We start from the raw sequence: 18151 nt of genomic DNA, 5'->3' as shown, positions 1-18151 counted from the left end.
CTTCTCCCATTTCTAGAATCCTGTGCTCCCCTTTCTCTACCACCCCTCGCCCCTTTGCTGCCTGGTCAGTGTCTCGTGAACACCTTTGTCCTTTTGTTCTGCTTCTGTCTGGTAAACATATTCAAGGCTGCACCATCCACATCCTGGACGTCATAAATGCCACGGCTTTCCAGCAGGTGGCGCTATTCTATATGCTGTATTCTAATTTCCCAGCAGGAAGCGTCTGGAGGAAGGGAAGACTTGATCTCTAGTTACCTGAAGGTGCCACAGGGGCCGGCAGAAATCCTGTCGGGTGTCATCTGACTTTTTGAAAGGAGTTGAACCTGGAATGCAATTCCTCAGTGTCATTGTAGCCAAAGTTGTGTTTTGGTGTGATCTTAAAAGTCTAGAGAATATTGATGTTTTAGTGTAGAGTTCCAAATCCTGCAGTGTTCACTCATTAGCCAGGGACTAAGGCTAGGTTGCATGGGCTGGAAATCCAATGCAAAGTGGTAGCTTAAGGCGGGAAAAAGAATTTATTAGTTCACATCAGAGATCCAGGGCCTAGAGTGATGTCAGCAGAAATGTGTTTCTTCTCTCTGGCCTCATTCTCAAGCAGGCTCTCACACTGGCTGGAAAAGTGGTGCCCCAGGGTTCTGTGCACCCCCACGAACTGCTCCAGATGGCAAAGGACCCCTTCTTTATGGAAGCCCTGCCTTACAATTTTCTCTGATTGGACTATTGAGTCACATGCTCATCCCTGAACCAATCATCGTGGCCAGAGCTCTGATTGGCCAGATCTGGTCACACACCCACCCCCGAAACCAGGAAAGTGGGGTTAGCCCGGCTTGATCTGAGAGTGCAATTGCCACGCGAAGCAGGGTACCGGCTCGTACGTCACCTGCGGACACACACCACAGGCACCCATCCGGATTAGGATCTTGAGGTTCTGGTATTCTGGGATCTTAGAGGCAGAATGCCAAACTTTGGTACTGTGTTAGAATTAGAATCAGCAACTCAAGAAGGAGCACTGGGGTAGAGGAGCCTTACATACCATTTATCTGGTATCCTTCCCCCTCCTCCATTGTATTATGTAAACCAGAGGAGATGAGCACTCAGTGGGTCAAAAATGCTCGCATGTTGGCAGTTTTATGTAGCTCAACCTAATACAAATAAGGACCATGAGACAGAACTCTGGCCATATAAGAAGCTTCTGTAGGCCCTACATGAGGCACTGTGACAGGGGAGGCAGTGTGCCCCCACATTCTCCCCAAACTGTTTACCAAAAGGCACGTGGCTGAGTCCTCCAGCCTTTCTCCTGAACCCAGCGCCTTGCTTTTTCCATCGCACATTCATTCAACAAACATATGTCAAGCACATAAGCCATAAGCCCCAAGCTTCTGCCCTCCCAGTCCCTGTTGTCCACCTGCTCTTGCCCCCCCATATCACCCGTTGAGCCTGCTTCCCCCCAAGTGCCAACCCCACCCCCCCCAATCTTGTCTCTCTGCCCCTTCCCCTGCTTCCGAGGAACATGTGTGGACTCGGGTCCCCTCGGAGGTAAGAGGGGAGGAAGAAGGGGTCTTAGGCCCCGCAGGGTGGGTCAGGAGGGGCAGAAGCAGCTGGAGGTAGGGGGCGCGTCTCTACAGAGACCATCTCATAACTGGGGTTTGGGGTCTCCAGGACTCCAGCCAGATCGAGCTGCTGAAGGAGCTGCTGGATCTACAGAAGGACATGGTGGTGATGTTGCTGTCGCTACTAGAAGGTAAACACCCAGCAGGTGGGGGTCTGGGTACTGACAAGCAGGGAATGGCCCTCTTGAGACCCAGGAGACCCTAACCTTCAACTTCATCTGACATCGTGTCAGGGTCAAATGGGCTGGTGAAGGAGTCACAGTAAGAGCTCAGCAAACACATATCGAGCATTTATTATAGGCCAGGCCCTGCCTGTACATACCTTAGTTCATTGACTCCCCAGAGAAATCTTAATAAGGTAGGTGGCCCCGGCGCTTTTTAAAGTTTACGTACCTCATAATTATGTATTTCTTTGTTAAATGTGGCAGTTGGCTTTTGCTGCCTAATGAATGTCCTCAAAACTTAGTGACTTGAGGGGCGCCTGGGTGGCTCAGTTGGTTAAGCGACTGCCTTCGGCTCGGGTCATGATCCTGGAGTCCCGGGATCGAGTCCCACATCGGGCTCCCAGCTCAGTGGGGAGTCTGCTTCTCCCTCTGACCCTCTTCCCTCTCGTGCTCTCTATCTCTCATTCTCTCTCTCTCAAATAAATAAATAAAATCTTTAAAAGAAAAAAAATTAGTGACTTGAAACAACCACAGTTTATTGCTAATTAATAAGGCAATTTGGGGCACCTCGATGGCTCAGTCGGTGGTGTCCGGCTCTTGATTTTGGCCCAGGTCATGATCTCAGGGTCGTGGGATCGAGCCTGGCGTCGGGCCCCACACGCTGTGGGGAGTCTGCTGGAGATTCCTTCTCTCCCTCTCCCCCCCCCCCAAATAAAGAAATAAGTATCTTAAAAAATAAAATCTAAATAAATAAATAAAATGGACAGGTACAAGAAGAAGCTGGAGCCAGTTTGCTCTAGACAGGGGTGGGATCCCACTTTACCACAAGCTCCACTTCTCCCTGTTGTCTCAACTTTGGCCCTACCTCGCTCCTCTCTGGACCTGCTTGGCCTCAGGACTAGTGGAAGGCTTAGGTGTGTGAGCTCTGAGGTCATGCAGCTCTGGCTTCAAATCATCCTCACCCCCTTGCAGGGTATGTAACCCTGAGCATGTGACTTTCTCTGAGTCCCAGCTTCTTCATCCGTACAAATGGATGGTAACACCCTTCCCCTGGAACAGGGAGAGCGTGCCAGCCCAGCACCGGGCATGGCATCTGGGACCTGCTGGTAGCTTCTGGCATTGGTATCTTTATTGGTGACCCCCCCCACCCCAGCTATCAGCGAGGTGCCCCGGTCAGGTTCACATATGATGCTGATGCAGGTCAGGAAATGAGCCGTGCCCTCTGCAGGGAGGCGTGGGAGCTGGCCAGGGAAGCTTCCGCAAGCATAGTGGATCCTGGTGGCTCCCGAGCTGGAGAAGCAGGCCACCCCGGTGGGGCTTCAGAAAGCAGGCTCCCCCGGGCCACATTGACTGGTCCCCCTGCCCACAGGGAATGTGGTGAACGGCATGATTGCCCGGCAGATGGTGGACATGCTTGTGGAATCCTCATCCAACGTGGAGATGATCCTCAAGTTCTTCGACATGTTCCTGAAACTCAAGGACATCGTGGGCTCGGAGGCCTTCCAGGACTATGTCACCGATCCCCGTGGCCTCATCTCCAAGAAGGACTTCCAGAAGGTGGGTGCTAGAAGGCAGGTGGGTGGGGTGCCAAGTGGCAAGAGACTTCTCTGTGAGCCGCGGCTTCCTTACCTGTAAAATGGGGATGACACAGCCTTTGGGGTTGTTTTGAAGGCGAAATGCAGGAACACAGATGAGAACCTTTATTTCTGTTATCGTTATTCCTAGTCATAGTATTGTCATCATTATCAATAACAGTTATTCAGTTGATAAACATTTGCTGGCTTTCTCCTCTGTGCTGGGCCCTCTGCTGCTACCACGGACACAGCAATGACTGAGACAGACACAGTCCTGCCTTCATGGGCCTTATAGTCTAATGGGGAGGCAGTTCCTAATGACCCTTACAGGTCAAATAATAAGGCTTTTAGGAGGGAGGTGCAGGAACCAGCTTTATCCAGGAGTCCCCTCATCTGCCTCTGTCAGTCCTCCCACCCCGGCTCTGCCCTCGCTCCCTACGGAACCCCAGGTATGTCACTCGGCTGCTCTGAGCCTCAGTTTCCTCCTCTGTGAAATGGGACTAGGGTAATTACATTCACTGTCTCACATGACCGCGGTAAGGCAGACAGTGTGTGGGCCGTTCCTGGAACTCAGGGGCATTCAAGACATGCTATCTACCATTATTCCTGCCAGATCGTTCCCCTCACCCTTTTGTTAACTGTTTCTTTTGAAATAACTTCTGACCTACAGAGAAGCTGCAAGAACAATACGTAGAATTCCTAATCACCTTTTCACCCCTATCACCCAAATGTTCACTTTTTACCACATTTGCTCTCTCATGATTCTCCTTTTCTTCTAAATAGTTCAGTGTGTATCTCCTGAGAACAAATTCATTCTCTCACATAACCACAGAACAATTATGCAAATCAAAAAATTAGCATCAGTATGACTCAGCTATCTACCGACCTTAATTCAGTTTTCACTCAGTGAAGAAATTGTTTTGCCTGCTAAGGACCCGATCCGGGGGTCAGGGACCACATTTAGACATCCTGTCTCTTTAGCCTCCTTCAATCCCGAAGCCTTCCTTGGTCTGTCTTTGTCCTTCATGACCTTGACATTTTTGAAAAATAGAGAGCAGTTCTTTAGACAGTGTTTCTGTCTTTGTCCTTCATGACCTTGACATTTATGAAGAATAGAGACTGGTTTTTTAGAGGATGTTTCAGAATGTGGGTTTGCCCGAGTTTTTCCCGTGACTCGATTCAGGTTGTACATCTCCAGTAGGAGTATCGTAGGAGTGATGTGTCCTCAGTGCGTCTTTATCAGGAGGCATGTGATGTTGGTTCTTCTATCACTGTTGGCTTTAGCTTGGCTTGCTTGGTTCAGGTGGTGTTACCGGGGTCTCCGCTGCAAAGGCGCCATCATTCCCTTAAATATCTTCTGAGGATGTGCTTTGTGACAATGTAAATATCGTGCTCACCCTCTCGGGTTTGTGTCCATTGGTGATTCTGCCTGAAATGATGATTACTATGGTAGTTGACAGACAGTGGTTTTCTTTTTTATTATTTTCTAAACCTTTTTTTTTTAAGAGCGGGGAGGGGGCAGGGGCAGAGGGAGAGAGAGAATCCCAAGCAGACTCCACACCAAGTGCAGAGCCCGACGTGGGGCTCAATCTCCCGACCCTGAGATCATGACCTGAACAGAAATCAAGAGTCCAACCCTTAACTGACTGAGCCACCCACGATCCCCAACAAATGGTGGTTTCCTAACTTCACCATACCCTTTGCCTTTATTAGGTACCATGTTGCTGTACCCGTCCATCCATTTATTTTTATGTATCAGTGTAGACTCGTGCCTTCTTATGTTAATCTAGGAGTTGCAACCACTACTGCCCACTTAATAAACGTGGAAAAAACAGTTAAACGTTCAGCGTCTGCTGAGTTAAAAATTAAGTGTCCCCGGCCTCCCCGGTGTCCTGAGAGCCTCCCCGCGTCTCTCGCCCTTCTCAGCCACGCCTCCCAAGGGCCGGCTACCTCCGGCTCACTCCTTTCTCACCTCCCACCCCTTCCCTGACTCAGGGCTTGCTGGCTTTGGTCCCTGTCACTCTCCTGAAACTACCCTGACCAAGATGGTCTGTGACCTCTCCACCCCTGAATCTCTCCTCTGTTATCTTCTTAGCATTGGCCACTGTTGGCCATTTCCTCCCCTCCACGAAGCCTGCTTCCTGGGGTGTCTGTGCCACACACTCGTGGGATCCCCACCCTCCCTGCCAACCTCTCTTGGCCTCTTCTCTGCTGTTCTTGAGCCCTCCGCCTTCCAGAAGAGCTGAGAGTTACCATGTTCTCACTCCATGCCAGGTCCTATGTGTAAATGGATTAGGTCACATAGTCCTTACAGCAACCCTAAGTGGTAAGGACTATTTTTTATTCTCATTGACAGAAGAGTGGAAACTGAGGCATAGGTGTGTGAAGTGACATGCTCAGGGTCACACAGCTAGTAAGGGACAAAGCTGGGATTAGAACTCAGGCAGCCTGGCTCCAGAGTACACAGCCTCCAGACTCAACCATTGATCTAGTCCAATAAATAGTGAACATTCCCTGGGTTCCAGGCCCTGGCCAGAAGTCCCAGCCCTACTCTCTGAGCCTGGCAGGTTTAAGGAGAGAATCTCAATCAGCCAGGGAACCAAAAATCACCATGTAGGAGCTAAAATACAGTTCATTCATAACTTTTTTTTTATGTTATGTTAATCACCATACATTACATCATTAGTTTTGGATGTAGTGTTCCATGATTCATTGTTTGCGTATAACACCCAGTGCTCCATGCAGTATGTGTCCTCTCTAATACCCATCACCAGGCTAACCCATCCGCCCACCCCCCTCCCCTCTAGAACCCTCAGTTTATTTCTCGGAGTCCATAGTCTCTCATGGTTCATCTTCCCCTCTGATTTCCCCTCCTTCATTTTTCCCTTCCTGCTATCTTCTTCTTTTTTTTTTTTAACATATAATGTATTATTTGTTTCAGAGGTACAGATCTGTGATTCAACAGTCTTGCACAATTCACGGCGCTCACCATAGCACATACCCTCCCCAATGTCTATCACCCAGCTACCCCATCCCTCCCACCCCCCACCACTCCAGCAACCCTCAGTTTGTTTCCTGAGATTAAGAATTCCTCATATCAGTGAGGTCATATGATACATGTCTTTCTCTGATTGACTTATTTCGCTCACCATGACACCCTCCAGTTCCATCCACGTCGTTGCAAATGGCAAGATTTTGGGTTTTTTGATGGCTGCATAATATTCCATTGTATATATATACCACATCTTCTTTATCCATTCATCTGTTGATGGACATCTTGGCTCTTTCCATAGTTTGGCTCTTGTGGACATTGCTGCTATAAACATCAGGGTGCATGTACCCCTTCGGATCCCTACATTTGTATCTTTGGGGTAAATACTCAGTAGAGTGCAGTTGCTAGGTCGTACGGTAGCTCTATTTTCAACTTTTTGAGGACCCTCCATACTGTTTTCCAGAGTGGCTGCACCAGCTTCATTCATAACTTTTAAATGATCCTTCTCAGAAAAGGAAAACCATCAACAAAATGAAAAGGCAGTTTATGGAGTGGGAGAAAATATTTGCAAACCACAGATATGATAAGGGGCTAATATCCAGAACGTGCAAGGAACTGACACAACTCAACAGCAGCAACAACAACAACAACAAAAACCCAAATAACCTAATTTTTAAATGGACAGAGGACCTGAATAGATATTTTTCAGAAGACATACAAATGGCCAACAGGTACATGACGAGGTGCTCGAGGGGCGCCTGTGCGGCTCCGTCGGTTAGGCGTACGACTCTTGATCTCCACTCAGGTCTTGATCTCAGGGTCGTGAGTTCGAGCCCCATGTTGGGCTCTGCCCTAGGTGTGGAGCCTCCTTAAAAAATAAATAAATAAAAGGAAACAAAATGATTCTCTCGAAGAGATATCTGTGTTCCCGTGTTCGTTAGAGCATTATTCACAGTAGGCGAGGTACAGAACTAACCTATGAATGTGATATATAAAGGACTATTATTCTGCCTTTAAAAAGAAGGAAATCGGGGTGCCTGGGTGGCTCAGTTGGTTGGGCGACTGCCTTCGGCTCAGGTCATGATCCTGGAGTCCCTGGATCAAGTCCCGCATCGGGCTCCCTGCTCAGCAGGGAGTCTGCTTCTCCCTCTGACCCTCCCCCCTCTCATGTGCTTTCTCTCTCTCATTCTCTCTCTCTCACAAATAAATAAAATCTTTAAAAAGATAAAAAAATAAAAAATAAAAAGGAAATCTTGTCATTTGCAACAACATGGATGAACCGGGAGGGCATTATGCTAAGTGAAAAAAGCCAGAAACAGAAAGACAAATGGTTCATGGCATTACTTACCTGTGGAATCTTCAAAAAAAAAAAAGAAAGAAACTGGTAGAAACAGAGAATAGAAAAGTGAGTGGTGTGAAGGGCTCGGGGGTGGAGGAAATAGGGAAAGGTTGGTAAATGGGTACGAACATTGAGTTATAAGATGAATTTTTAAAAATATTTTTATTTATTTATTTGAGAGAGAGAGAGCACATGAGATGGGGGAGGGTCAGAGGGAGAAGCAAACCCCCCGCTGAGCAGGGAGCCGGATGTGGGACTCGATCCCGGGACTCCAGGATCATGACCTGAGCCGAAGGCAGTCGCCCAACCAACTGAGCCACCCAGGCGCCCTATAAGATGAATTTAAAAATGAAATTGGTACAGATCTCTCCTGACTGTTCAGGGCTTCACACATAACAAGGTTTGATGTCATATACACATTTTATTGCTCAGTATCTCTGTGTCACAAAGTTACAATCTGTAACTTGAAAAGTGCGTTGGTTTTGTTTCCTAATAAAGAATACATTCACATGATTTAAACAGCAAAAATGTAACAGGGTATGAAGTGGGAAGTCTCACTCCCACTGCTTTCTCCGTCTATATCCCCCCTCCCCTGACCTCCCCACTGCTGTGAGTAACATTGGTTTCCTTTGTATCCTTCCATCATTGCATCGATGTTGTTTTTCCCCCAGAATTTGTTATTTTCTTCCTTTCTTGCATAACAGGCAGTGAACTACATACACTGGTCTATATCACTTAATAATATATTCTGGAGATCAGAGAGTGACCTCATTCTTTCTCTACAGGTGCCCAGTATTTCATCTTATGTATATATTATGGTTTCTTTGATTATTCTTTGTTGACAGACACTTGCTTCGCTCCTAGTCTTTTGCTTTTACAACTCATGGACAGTTGTGAAAGTTGTGCACTGTACAAAGGTACAGTTGCTAGCACAGATATTGTAAATTTGTACTGCAAATTTCCAGCAGGTGGGAGTAAGTGTGCTGAGGGAGGCCCCATTTGGACCACTAGCAATGCTGGCTACAATGAATCCCCTTGTACATAATGTCATTCTTTATGTGTAGTTATATCTAAGAATATATAGTTCCAAAAGCAGGATTTCTGGGTTAAAGAGTAAGTGCATTTGTCATTTGGACAAATTTTGCCCTCTGTTTTTCCCTCTCATTAAGCAACACGTGAGAGTGCCTGTTCCCCACAGCCTCGCCACCAGACCACACTGTCAAATATTTGGACTTTTGCCAATCTGATAGGTGAAAAACAATATTGCTGTGCAGTTTAAGTTCACATTCCTCCTGTTATGGGTGCAGTGAAGCATATTTTTCTGTTATTTCTTTTGTATTACCTGTTCAGTGAACTGACTATGTCCTTGGCTTATTTCTCTATTGGGATGTTGGTATTTTTCTTCTTAATTTTTAAGAGCTCTTCATGTATTAGGCTGGTTATAACTTTGTTAGTGATAGGAGTTGCACCTGTTTTTCCTAGTTCACCATTTATCTTTTGACTTTGCTTATGGTGTTATCATATATTTCTTGGCCTTGCAGAATACTTTGATTTTCATGTAGAAAATCACTTGAAATATCTTATTTTTAATGAAATGGGTAATACAAGAATACATTCTTCTTGTAAAGAAACTCAGAACTTACTGCTATGGTTGAGATCACTTTTGGCCCCCACCCCCAATCCTGTTCTCATCCCACCTCTCCAAAGACTTCCCCTGACAGCCACTTTGTGTCTCTCCAGATGTTTACTTCTGGGAATTCCTGTTCATACATGCTGCATTTTAGAAGTATAGCATTGTTATCTGGTTTCCCAAGTTCTTTGTTGTTGACAGAGTTCACACTTTGCAAGGCATGTCTTCATTGATAAGTAAGTACTTTGCAGATTCCACCCAACATCTACTGCATTTTAGAAAGCCCTCTCTGGTCGCTGAAGACACATTTCAGGCTATTAACTTATTCTTGGTCAGTACTGTTTTGAGGTTTTCCCTATTTTTTTTTTTTTTTAGTCTGCAAATATTTTTGGGTGTATCTCATAAGTTCATCCATTTAAAATGTATAATTCAATGGGCTTTTTTGGCATATTCACAGAATTGTGCAACCATAACTACAATCTAATTTTAGAACATTTTAATCACCCCTTTAGCAGTCACTTCCCATTTACCCCCCCCCCCCCCGCCCCGGGCCCCTGGCAACTGCTAATCTTTCTGTCTCTATAGATTTGCCTGTTCTGGACATTTCACATAAATGGAATTGTATAATGGATGGTCTTAAAAGACTTTTCTTTTGCGGCTCAGTCGGTTGGGCGTCTGCCTTCAGCTCAGGTCATGATCTCAGAGTCCTGGGATGGAGTCCCGTGTTGGGGGGGGGGTCCCTGCTCAGTGGGGAGTCTGCTTCTCCCTCTGCCCCTCCCCCTGCTTATGCTCTCTCTCTCTCTCTCAAATAAATGGATAAAATTTTTTAAAAAAGACTTTTAGAAGGAAAATTACTTTTCCTTTTATAATAACAAACCATAATGTCATTTTCATTCCTAACCAAAAAGGGAATAAAAAACAAAACAAAAAATATCCACAATTTGTTAAGTCATCAAATATCTACTCAATGTTCACATTTCCAAATCTCATAAATATCGCATATACTTTAAGAAATGTTTTCTGGGGGCACCTGGGTGGTTCAGTCGATTAAGCAGCTGATACTTGATTTCGGCTCAGATCATGATCTCAGGGTCTGGGGATGGAGCCCTGCTTCGGGCTCTGTGCTCAGCATGGAGTCTGCTTCTCCCTCTCCCTCTGCTCCTCCCCCCCCATAAATAAATAAAATCTTTAATGAATTTTATTTATTTTTAAAGATTTATTTATTTAGTTATTTGTCAGAGAGAGAGAGCACAAGCAGGGCTAACAGCAGGCAGAGGGAGAAGCAGGCTCCTCCCTGAGCAGGGAGCCCCATGTGGGGCTCGATCCCAGGACCCTGGGATTATGACCAGAGCTGAAGGCAGATGCTTAATGATGAGCCACCCAGGTGCCCGGCAACTGGTTATTTCTTTAAACCGCCTTGTATCTACTGCTTCCCCTCCAGCACTTTTCCTTTTCCTTGTAGTTGATCTGCTGGAGACCCAGGTGTTTGGCCCTATAGAGGAGCACTCTCTGATAGAAATACAATGTGAGCAGGGCGCCTGGCTGGCTCAGTCGGTAGAACATGCAGCTCTTGATCTCGGGGTCGTGAGTTTGAGCCCCTCTTGGGGATAGAGTTTCCTTTTTTAAAAAATTAAAAATACACTGTGAGCAACATGCATAATTTAAATGTTTCTAGTACCCCTGCTTTTAAAAAAAGCACAAAGACGCACGTGAGGTCATTTTCTTTTTTTAAAGTTTTTTATTTATTTGAAAGAGAGAGAATGAGAGACAGAGAGCACAAGAGGGAAGAGGGTCAGAGGGAGAAGCAGACTCCCTGCTGAGCAGGGAGCCCGATGTGGGACTCGATCCCGGGACTCCAGGATCATGACCCGAGCTGAAGGCAGTCGCCCAACCAACTGAGCCACCCAGGCGCCCGAGGTCATTTTCAACAGTATATTTTATTTAACCTCATATAGCCAAAATACCATTTCAACATGTAATCAATATAAAAAAACTATTCCACATCTTACATTCTTTTTTTTTCATGCTAAGTCTTTGAAATCCCACATGAAATCTCAGTTTGCACCTGCTGTGACTCAAGGGCTCAGCAGCTGCAAGTAGCCATTGGCTCTCACTGGGAAGTGCGTGTCCTGTTTGTAGAGTTTCCCACAGTTTCCATCTGGCTGAGGCAACCTCATAGTGTCATGTAGTGTGTTCCTCCTTCCCCCTGTGTTTCCTGTAAACTGAGACTTAGGTCAGAAGCCCATCAGATGCAGGTTTGGATCTGTTTGTTTTGTTGGCACATCCTCTGTGGAGCTGCCTACATTCATCAGGAGGCAAATCCTTTCCTGTTATCTCTCCTCTGCTGAGGTCAGCAGCTACTGATGTTTGACACCCAGACACATTAGTGCGCTAGAGATTGCAGAATGACGCCATTCCCATTTTTGTTAATATTCTCATTTCTGAGGGGCCATTTATCAAGCATCGTATGGTTTCCTAAACACAAAGCTTCATAGGATTCCCAGGCTCTTTACAAATATGTATTTCACAACATGCTTTTTGGTTTCCTTATGGTTTAAAAGGCAAGCACAGGATTTTTTAAAGGACTTTTTAATTTTCAAAAACTGTAACGAAGGGACAAAGTCTTCTCTGCTTTCAAGATGCTTAATTCACTTGACAGATGCGTCCTGAGCATCTACTGTGTGTAGCAGCAAGCAGAACAGACAGAGACCCCAAAGCAGACAGCCCAGTGGGAAGGGGCAGATGAAAATAACTAAAAAGTGGTACCTGGGGGGCTCAGTCAGTTAAGCGTCTAACTCTCTTGATTTCGGCTCACGTCATGATCTCGGGGTTGTGAGACTGAGCCCTGCAGCACTGGGCATGGAGCTTGCTTAAGAGTCTCTTTCTGCCCCTCCCCCTCCCTCTCTAAAAGAAAAGAACTAAACAAAATAATTTCAGGTTATAATCTGTAGTGTGAAGGAAGTGAGCGGAGTGGTGTGTGAGACAGCATGGGTGGAATGAGCCCTGTCAACTGGGTGGATGGGGGAGGCCTTTCCAGAAAAGAGCATCGAAGCTGAGAGCTGAAGCGTACCATGTGGAGGTGGTGGCATCCCAGATAAAGGGGACAGCAAGTCTCAATGCTGAAAGGTGGGAACCAGAGGGGTGGCAAGGGGGCCAGCCTGACTGGAGAGGGCTGTTGATGGGGAAAATGGAAGAGGTAAAGTGCAAGAGGGGAGGGAGGCAGCAGACGTGCAGGGCCTGCTTGGGTGCAAGGAAGACTCGAATTTTTAACCTGAATGAGATGGAACCAAGGGACGATTCTGAGCAGGGAGAGGTGTGTCCTTAGATGTTTATATAGGGTCCCCTGGCTGTGTTGGGGGGAGCAGACTGGGGATAGAGGGGGAGCAGGGAGAACAGGGAAGAGGTTGCTGTGTGAGTCCGGGGGGAGAAAATGCGGGACCAAACCCAGGGTGGGCCCGTCGAGGGGGCAGATGTGCGTGGGTTCTGGATCTGTGAAAGCAGAGCTGACAGATCTGCTGATGAATCAGGTGTGGGTGGCGAGATAGAGAAGAGGAATCAAGGATGACTCAAAGGTTTTAGCTTAAGCAGCTGGGTGGGGAGCGATGCTATTCCTGAGATGGGTAAGGCGGTGGGAGGAGAGGTTTTGAAATCAAAAGTTCAGTTTGGACCATTTCCAGTTTAGGGTAGAGATCCACAAAAAGATGTCAGGTAGGGACTTCAGCTGTTACGTGTCTGGATTCTGGGGAGAAGTTAAGGCTGAGATGTGAATTGGGCAATCCTTGGTGTGGGACCGTGTTCAGAGCCTTGGGCCTCGATGATATCTCCATGGAGGGTGTGTATCCCAAGAAAGGGGGCAGATTCCAGGCCTGGTGCCCCCAACCTTTAGAAGTCTGGAATAAAGGAGGACTCCAGTGTAGGAAGCTGAGAGCAGGCAGAGAAAGAGGTATTTCAAAAGAAGAAGAGTGGGCAAATGGATGATGACAAAGAGAGACCCGCAGATCACAAGAGCAGAGTCCAAGGCTGAATGGAGGGGATGGAGTCCCAGGCCTCCCCGTAGAGAGAGGGGGTCTTTTATGAGGGACAGTGACACACTGCATCATAAGTGGAGGAGGCAGGTCGGTGCAGCAAGGGTAGATGGTGAGGAGTTCCTGTGTGATTATGTCTCCACACTCTGTGGTTTCTAGAGCCCTTCATGATTTGCAAAGCATGTTACTCATTTAGAAAGCATTTTGCAAAGTTCTTGGCTACAAAGCACTTTTTAGAGCTACAAGATTTTGCTTCTGTTCATACCCCAGAGCAGCATTTCTCAGACTGCATGCTGCAATTCATCTGTGGGTCATGAAATTAATTTAGTGAAGTCATGCCCAGCATCTTTAAAAATAAAATGGAATCAAACACTGCAGAGAGTGTTGCATAGTGAAAGTCAGAATTGTATCATGAGCCCCTTTCTCTGGAGTCACCCTACAAAATGCATTCTTACTGTGAGTGCAGTCAAAACATTTGAAAAACTGCTCTAGAGAACTTCTTGCAAAAAGAGCACAGGGGATCAGCACCAGACTGTTCAATGAAAGTGTTGTCTGTAAAGTAAAAAACTGGAAACAACCTAAATGTCCATTATCAGGAGGATATATGGTGTTGCATTTATTAAAAATACTACATAGAGGTAAAAATGAATTCATTTCATCCATATATCAACATGGATAGACCTTGAAAACATAGTTGAGTAGAAAAAGCAAGTTTCAAAGTATATGATTATAATAGCAATTCTTTAAATTAAAAAAAATGTACAGGATACTATGTATTTTCATGAGAAAATGCCAGGATACAGGTAGTAGAAGTATTGAGACATGTTTAGAAGGACAGATCATCTCCAGGACAGTGGTTACTTTGGGAGAAGTTGGGGGTGGCATGGGGTGTGGTGTGGGACAAGAACGCACAGAAGCCTCCAATCGTACCTGTAATGTTTTAGTTCTTAAATACATAGTATTTGAAAAATATGTCCGCATGAGCATTTAATTCTGGGGTGATGGGCATAGGACTGTTTGTTTCCAGTTGAAATTCGGGCCCTCCACTGTGTCAAGTGTCAATGATGTACTTGCTGGAAAGGGGTGGGGCAGCGGGCCTTGGGGGAGGTTTGGGGTAGGAGGAGACATGGATCAGTCAGGGGCCCTAGCGTGGAGGGGCTGTCCTGGAGGAGAGGGTAGTTACCTAACTTGGAGATAGAAGCAGCTGTTTGGGCAGGGCTGTAGGACTGACTTTTGAGGGAGAGACATGACCATCTCAGGGAAGAAGTCAGGGAGAGCAATGCCTCGGCTCCATTCTCTTCCAGTTCCCTGACTCCAACTAGACAGGCCCTGCCTGCAGCCACAGGGACCCAGAGAGCCTCTGGGACAGACCATAGGAGCCATCAGGCGGGGAGGGTAGACCGCAGGCGTGCAGAGCACGTGGAGAGCCTGGGGCAGCATTTCTTTACCATTCTACACAAGTGCTGAGTTTCATCAATTCCATCTTACCATCTCTGGAAAAGGGATGTATCTTACAGTGGATGGTGGCTCGGCTTTGTGGAAATGCAGCATTCTGGTATTTTGATAGCTGGTACAGCCCTATCTGTGCCAACCTGCCGGGGTTTCAGCCTTGGGTGCTGGTTTTGATTCTGGAATTTTCTGTCTTTTCGAAAAATCCATAACGTTTTAAAAAAAGATTTTATTTATTCATTTGAGAGAGAGAGACACAGCGAGAGAGGGAACACGAGCAGGGGGAGTGGGAGAGGGAGAAGCAGGCTTCCTGCTGAGCAGGGAGCCCGATGTGGGGCTCGATCCCAGGACCCCGGGATCATGACCTGAGCAGAAGGCAGACGCCTAACGACTGAGCCCCCCAGGCGCCCCTCCATTAACTGTTTTTAGGAAGAGCACCGCGGCTCCCCGGGGCCAGCTCAGCCCTGCCCACCCCCAAGCTATGACCTCTCTGACCTCTGCCGCTCACCCTTGCCCGCCCCCAGGCCATGGACAGCCAGAAGCAGTTCACGGGCCCCGAAATCCAGTTCCTGCTTTCCTGCTCCGAAGCGGACGAGAACGAGATGATCGACTGTGAGGAGTTCGCCAACCGCTTCCAGGAGCCAGCCCGCGACATCGGCTTCAACGTAGCTGTGCTGCTGACCAACCTGTCGGAGCACGTGCCCCACGACCCGCGCCTGCGCAACTTCCTCCAGCTGGCGGAGAGCATCCTCGAGTACTTCCGGCCCTACCTGGGCCGCATCGAGATCATGGGCGCCTCGCGCCGCATCGAGCGCATCTACTTCGAGATCTCGGAGACCAACCGCACCCAGTGGGAGATGCCCCAGGTTGGCCCGCCTGCGCACATGCATGCTCGCCTCCCCCGGCTCCAGCGCATGCTCCTTGCACGCTTGGACCCCACAGGGTCAGGTACCCGCTTTGTACAGCCGCTCTGCAGTCCCTGGGGGGCTCTTGCTCTGGCCATGCAAGCCCATGCCCACCCTTTTGCATCCATGCTATGGGCCCCGCGGTGCCCTTGCACGTCCTGGGGTCTCCCCTGCCCACTTCCTGCAGATTTAGCCCGGAGATGGATGGACACCCCTGGCACATACAGCCGTGTGTGCTGTCCCCACTGGCTGCTTGAACACCATGCCTGCCACTTGCACACTCAATGCTGGGAGCTCTAGTGTGTCCTTGTAATTCTGTTCACAGCCACGCGGTCGCGTAATGGAGCACGTTGGTTATACGTGGTTATGCACCGCTTGCTCATCTTCCCGGTAGCCCCTGGCGTGCCCTCTCTGAGCCCTGGCCTACTCATGCCCTCTCTTTCACACACTCACCTTGGACGCTCCGGGGCGCCTAGTTATGCTGGCCTGCCCCTAACCAGTCACCACACGTGCCCCCAGTTGCTCTCTGAGGTCCCAGCACACGATGTTCACGTATTGGGGGTCCACGTGTGGGTGCACACCTCTTGTACACTCACCCTGAGGATACAGTCCTGGCACACTATATGGTTGTCCACCCCTCACTTATTCACCCCCTTGCATGCCCTGTCTGGCATGCCCATGATCACCCGTGCACACTTGGATCACCCTCCATCGCACCCCCAAGAGCCCCCGAGTGTCCTCGGTACCGCGCCTATCCTTGGCCTGATGTGGCCTGTCTCAGCTTCTCATGTGCCCTTACTCACTTGCCCCAAGGGCACACTCATGTGGCTCTGGCAGGCCCCCAGCCCACCTCACACTTAGCTTGCATGGAGCTCCCATTCCCTATTCTCTTGCACTTCCCTTACATTCATACTTCCCATTTGTTCCTTACCTGCACATTCCTCCCACATGGTCTTACACACCCTTTCCCATCTCACACTTGTAGCCCATGAGGCTTGCATTCCCATCACCCCCTCGACAACTGGACCCCTCATGTCTCCTCACTGACACCTGGCTCAAGCACACCTGGGCTCATGTCCCACACTGAACCCTGTCCTCATATTCTGGGCCTTACTGCACTGACTCCCAGGTCCCCCTTGCACACTCATGCCTGCCTCACGTGCACTGGTGCTATGAATTGTAGGCCCCTCCAGCACTAACACTCCCCTCCGGTTTGGGCCCCAGGCCCTTGCATGGCTGCCCTGTGTGCCCATGTCCACCGTAGACACTTGAGCCCCACACGGTGGCATCTTTCCCACATCCTCCTATACCGCCACCCGATTCCTCCCTTAGTCCCTGGTGCCCACTCACAAGGCTCTTGCACGTCGGCCCCTTCACATACTCCATAGGGCCCCTCAGGATTTTGCACATTGACCTGTGTCCCTTGGGGCCTGATTGCATATTCTCCACCGTCACCAATCTGGCATAAAAGTGGTTGCACCATCCTTGCACGCAGGATGTCTGCCACATCTCTTCACCTGCAGGAAGCCCCGGCTCACCACTGGCCCTTCACACTCTTGTACAAGCTGTGGGAGCTCCATCGCCCCAACCCCCGCCTCTCACATGCTCCCCACATGCACACTCTTTCTCTCAATTCCTCCAAACACCCAGTTCTGCCTGCTCACCCACTCCCATTCCCACTGCCTCCTTCTGCCCGAGGCCATGTATGCAGCGTGGACCTCCAGCACTCTGCAGCCATATAATAACAGCGAGCACTATGTAGTATTCATTAGGCGCCGGGCACTGTTCTCATCTCTCAGCATCTCTGAACTCACTGAATCCTCACACCAATAACCGAGGTCCTATTATTATCCCCCAAATCGGAGGGGGGAAACCGAGGCCCAGAGAGTTAACGTCTAAATCAACCAGCTACTCAAGTGGCAGAATCGAGGTTGGAACGCAGACGCGGGACCTTTGCCCTCCACCACTACGCTCCATCGCTCAAAGGAGCGAATAGCCTCGATTCTGGAGCCGGCTTTGTGGGGACTCCAATCCTCCAGCTGCCACCTCTCGGCGGCGGCACCCCGAGGACGTGACTTGCTAGGCCCTCCATTTCCCCAGCTGCGAAGTGGGGAGCCGAGCCCCTGGTCTAGGATCGATGGGGAGGATTCAGTGAGATCCCCGCTGTCACACGCGCGGGGCAGGGGCTCGGCGGCCCGCGCGCTCACCCCGTGGCGCCCCCGCCCCGCGCGCAGGTCAAGGAGTCCAAGCGCCAGTTCATCTTCGACGTGGTGAACGAGGGCGGCGAGTCCGAGAAGATGGAGCTCTTCGTGAGCTTCTGCGAGGACACCATCTTCGAGATGCAGATCGCCGCGCAAATCTCCGAGCCCGAGGGCGAGCCGGTGGAGGACGAGGACGACGGCGCGGCGGAGGCCGGCGCCGAGGGCGCGGAGGAGGGCGCGGCGGGGCCCGAGGGCGCAGCGG

At 48.9% G+C, this 18151-nt stretch overlaps 1 protein-coding gene across 1 annotated transcript in view; it reads left to right on the top strand.

The window, feature by feature from the left end:
• Positions 1-18151, top strand: part of RYR1 (ryanodine receptor 1) — a 107439-nt gene that overhangs the window by 75881 nt on the left and 13407 nt on the right. The window contains exons 89-92 of the mRNA XM_073885139.1: positions 1660-1741; positions 3144-3331; positions 15308-15649; positions 17923-18147. Of these exons, the coding sequence (XP_073741240.1) occupies positions 1660-1741; positions 3144-3331; positions 15308-15649; positions 17923-18147 (837 nt within the window). The remainder of the gene's footprint in view (positions 1-1659; positions 1742-3143; positions 3332-15307; positions 15650-17922; positions 18148-18151) is intronic.

This window comes from Callorhinus ursinus, unplaced genomic scaffold, assembly GCF_003265705.2.
Source record: "Callorhinus ursinus isolate GAN/ISIS: 27379988/994484 unplaced genomic scaffold, GSC_fseal_2.0 scaffold61, whole genome shotgun sequence".
NCBI classification, from domain to species: domain Eukaryota; kingdom Metazoa; phylum Chordata; class Mammalia; order Carnivora; family Otariidae; genus Callorhinus; species Callorhinus ursinus.
The sequence above is the reverse complement of the archived record's forward strand: the minus strand, read 5'-3'. Positions and strand labels throughout refer to the sequence as shown.